Here is a 4,527-nt window from a genome sequence, read left to right as displayed (position 1 = left end):
TTTCTCAATGGAAAACTAAACTCTAAACAAAACCCAATTGTGTAGCAGCGGCGGCGGCTGTGTTTATAGTCTAAGACTCGACCTAGGGTTGGGGACGGCCAGGGGTTGGGCGCCCACAACTTGGGCTTAAGGCCCGACACGATACATGGCCAAGTTGGCCCAAATAGGTGACGCAGCACCTTGCCGTGGTCACACAGAATGATCCACGGACCTTCTGGAGCTGGGACTAGATCCAAAACGACAGCGTCGTCGTCCCCTTTCCAACGCATCCAAGAACGGCCCGTTTCGATGTCGTATGAGAAAGTTATGACCGAAACAGTGACGACGTGTCTGCTGAATCCGAGGGTGACGTGGCAGCTGAGTTGGGAACGAATTGCAACTTGGGGAAGACCATGGCATCGGTGTGTCCAGCGTGGCGATGTCCTCATCACCGAGTGTCCACACTCGCATCAGTTCGTACGCGTCGGAGGCAAGGTCGGTCCATGGGCCAGACTGGGATCCGAGCACCGACGACATCGATGGGACGATGGTCATGAGGCTCGGACAAGGCAAGAAGCATGGGCGGTACTGGATTGACGATGGCACCCTCGAGCCCAGCGAGATTCCCTCCCTCTCCCAGATCCGAGCACAGACCCCGAGTGGAGGCCTGGCCATACGCCAACGGCTGTCCCCTTCACAGCAGCGGGTCGACGCACTCCAGGTTAGTCCCGTTTAACTCTTCGTACATTGATCTTTAAATAACTTAGTTACCTTTGCATTACTAAAACATTCGATTGAAATGTTGCAGGCCGAGAACGAGAGGATGGCTCAAGAGCTGCGGGACCTGGCGGTGAGGACCGAGCAGGCCGAGCGGGAAAGACAGGACGAGCGGGACGAGCGGGAAAGGCAAGCTAAGCAGCTGGCAGAGATTACGATGTTCCTGCAGAACTTTGGGCAAATGCACGGTGTAGCTGTGCCGCAGTTCGCTCCACCGTCGCCGCCAGTTAGAGCTAGTCCTGTGAATATGAAACCAAATTGCTTCGACTAGTGCTTTCATTAGATGACCACTCTAACAGATGCAATCTCTTGTCCTTTATGCAGCCTCCGTCGGCGGGTTCAAATAACCCATCTCAGGCGCAAGCAGGCGACGACACTTTTTCTTCACCAAGCACTCAGTTTCCTCCTCACCGGTAGTTTGTATCTCTTTTTCACCGCTTAATGGACATGTGATGCACTGTGATCAACTATCGACTTGTTTCGATGGATATTGGACCTATTATGCTTATGATGTCGTGTATGTGAGATATTGTGTGATCGACATGTGATATATATGTGGTATTGCCTTTGTGATGAGATGGATGTGATATATATGTGCTATATTGTGTTTGTGATGTCACATATGTTATATATATCTCTTATATGATGTGTTTGTGAATATAGAATAAAAAAATTAGCCTCTTTGCCGAGTGCCCTGACCCTGGCACTCGGCAAAGATTTTTTTTTAAAAAAAATATTTGCCGAGTGCCGCCCTGACAAGGCACTCGGCAAAGAAATTACGAAAAAAATTAAAAAATATTTGCCGAGCGCCGACCTGGCAGGGCACTCGGCAACGAAATTATTAAAAAAATAAAAAAATCTTTGCGGAGTGCCTTCCCGGTAGGGCACTCGGCAAAGAAAGTTTTTTAAAAAAATTAAAAAATCTTTGGCAAGCGCCTCTGACATGACACTCGGCAAAGCATGTGCTAACGCAACCGGCGCCGTGACGATCACTTTTCTTTGTCGAGTGCCGAGATCGCACTCGGCAAAGACTTTGCCGAGTGCCCGATAAAAGACGTTTGGCAAAGAATTCTTTACCGACGGATTTTTTACCGGAGGCTCTTTGCCGAGTACTGCCCTCGCCGAAGGCAAAGTAGCCTTTGCCGAGTGCATTAGCGCCTGAATCCGGTTGTGGTTCCTCGTACTACTTGTTGATAAGCCTGACGCTCTCAAAAGATAAAATCCAACGCATTCAGTTTATTAATGGTCGTAGGAAAATAGCTGAAACAGCCTGAATGCGAGGCACTATGTGATAAGTCTGAGTTCTGAGGCTCTCAAAATCCTCGTCGATCTGCTAATGGTGATGGTGATTGGTGAACAGAACCCCAGCCGATTAGAGCAAGTACAACAATTTGCCGTCACGCCAAACAAGTCTCATCAAGCAAGATGAGATAGAGGAGAGAAGACAGAAGAGAGAGGCCGCGTTGGTTTGGTTGTCGTCAGATTTTAGTGCTCAGCTCGACACGTACGTTTGCCTATCGTCTATGTAGTTGTAGAGTCATGACAAGCTCAACATACAGTGCTGTTGACACCTCAGTATATGTTGTGGGCCTATCACCTATGACCTTAATAGAAGGATAAGCGATTCCCATATAGACTAGCTGGGTGAGCGGGCATTATCTATCGTATGGTGTGATTGTTATTGTTGACCTATGTTTGTCTTGTAGCCGAGAGTATTATCGGCCTTGCTCTTACTATATACTAAGTTACTAACAGACATGAGTCTAACAGACGTGAGTCTCACGTTACTACAGAAAAGATTTATAGCAACGTCTTCTTTTTTTAGAGGTGCCTCTATATTGAGCCGTCCCAACAAATGTTTTCCAAACGAGCTGATTTTGTTATCAGCCGCCACTATAAATAGACGCCGAATAGTAAAAGTTAAGTACTAAATTTGAATTTTTTTAAATGGCTTCGGATAGAAAAATGACCAAAATAAAGTTCTAGATCTCGAAAAATTATAAAACTTTGTTGTTTAGAACTTTTTCATTTGAAATCATTTACTGTTTCAAAATGTTGTTGGAAATTTAATTTTTAAATTGTTGAATAACTCTGATTTCTCCTTTTAATCTCTGGCTAAAACTTGTAACTAGTCTTTCTCCCTCGTACTAACTTCAAATTTGATGATTTTTTCCTAAAATTTTCTAAAATCATGCTCTATCAAATTATTGTGTTCTTACAACAATTATTTTGGTCATCTTTTCATGTGACTTCATTTTATCAATTCAAAATTTGAATTTAAAAAAATAGCAACGTCAAACAACATTTTAAAACAGTAAATGATTTCAAATGAAAAATCATGAACATAAAGTTGTAGAACCGATCAAGATCTACAACTTTTATTTTTGTCATTTCTTCATCCGAAAATTGTTCACAAAATTTTACAGATCTCTCATATAGTTTCACATAAACTATAAGAGAGATATATAAATTTGTGAACAATGTATACTACCACTTTGTCAGATAAACAGATAACCAAAATAAAGGTTGTAGATCTTGATGAGTGCTACAACTTTTATTTTTAAGACTTTTTTTAGCTAAAATCATTTACTATTTCAAAATGTTGTTTGTTGTCATTTTTCGAAGTTCAAATTTTGAATTATTCAAATAAAGTCACATGAAAAGATGATCAAAATGAAAGTTGTAGATATCAAAAAGTTATAGAACTTGTGGTTGAAAACTTTTTTATTCGAAATCATTTTGTCAAGGACTTTGGATGGAGAAACAACCAAAATAAAAGTTGTAGATCTCGAAAAGTTATACAACTTTTTAGTTGACAACTTTTTGATTTGAAATCATCTTGTCAAAGAAAACTATGTTTGGATTTTTCACATTTGAAATTTGAATTTTTCAAACGACCTTAGATGGAGAAATAACCAAAATAAAAGTTGTAGGTCTCGGACAGTTATGCAACTTTGTAGTTGATAACTTTTTTATTTGAAACCATCTTGTCAAAGAAAACTATGTTTAAATTTCTCATATTTAAAATTCGAATTTTTTAAACGACCTCGGATGGACAAACAACAAAAATAAAAGTTGTAGATCTCGAAAAGTTATACAACTTGATAGTTGACAACTTTTCCATTTGATTTTATTTAGAGTCTCAAACAATCAATTTAAATTCGGTTGAGGATAATACGAGGAAAAAGAAAATCCATTATAGACATAATTGAATGTGAGGCGTAGTGTTTAGAGAAGTACCACGCGAGGGGGAGGTCGCGGGTTTGAATCTCGATGGCCTCCAAGTGCGCAATTTTTGGATTCCAAATACGAGGAGAAAGAAAATGCCGCGCGTAGGCGGCTGACCGGTGGGACCTCCTGGAATTAAAAAAATCTAGTTTTTCTTGGATTCGTGAATTTTTGGAAATGTATTTGTAGGGGCACTGCACGCTCTATATCCAGCCGCCCCTACAAATCATCAGCTGCCCCAACAAATCTGATTTATAGGAGTAGCTGGTGAACCGTACCAACAAATCGGCCATTTATAGCCACGCTATAAATAGGAGCGGCTTACCCAAAAGCTACCCCTACAACTAAAAATGGTAGTAGTGTCATCAATTTCCACGACTCGACTCTCACTCACGCGCCAAAAATTGAATCGCCATGCAGCTCTTCGTCACCTCATACCCTCCTCTCCTCCTCCTCGTACTCTTCCTGGCTATCCTTCTCTAGCTGCTCGGCTACCTGCAGCGGTGCCAGGACCCCAGGAAGGAGCCTCGTGCCCATGGTCTC

At 42.0% G+C, this 4,527-nt stretch overlaps 1 protein-coding gene across 1 annotated transcript; it reads left to right on the top strand.

The window, feature by feature from the left end:
* The first annotated feature begins 498 nt into the window (after positions 1-498).
* LOC136543421 (uncharacterized) lies at positions 499-1,173 on the top strand. The gene is made up of 3 exons (XM_066535876.1): positions 499-700; positions 788-997; positions 1,081-1,173. Exons 1-3 carry the CDS (start codon positions 527-529, stop codon positions 1,171-1,173), a joined length of 477 nt encoding a protein of 158 aa, XP_066391973.1. The 5' UTR covers positions 499-526.
* Positions 1,174-4,527: the final 3,354 nt, after the last annotated feature.

The sequence above is a fragment of the Miscanthus floridulus genome, chromosome 3, assembly GCF_019320115.1.
Source record: "Miscanthus floridulus cultivar M001 chromosome 3, ASM1932011v1, whole genome shotgun sequence".
Classification (NCBI taxonomy): domain Eukaryota; kingdom Viridiplantae; phylum Streptophyta; class Magnoliopsida; order Poales; family Poaceae; genus Miscanthus; species Miscanthus floridulus.
This window is presented reverse-complemented; position numbering and strand designations above follow the sequence as displayed.

What these genes read in the sequence shown, in the direction of transcription:
- LOC136543421 (XM_066535876.1), top strand. Translation starts at nt 527, where the DNA reads ATGGTCATGAGGCTCGGACAAGGCAAGAAGCATGGGCGGTACTGGATT. An exon ending in AGCGGGTCGACGCACTCCAG is followed by an intron (nt 701 to 787) that starts GTTAGTCCCGTT and finishes GAAATGTTGCAG; the next exon opens with GCCGAGAACGAGAGGATGGC. An exon ending in CGCCAGTTAGAGCTAGTCCT is followed by an intron (nt 998 to 1,080) that starts GTGAATATGAAA and finishes TCCTTTATGCAG; the next exon opens with CCTCCGTCGGCGGGTTCAAA.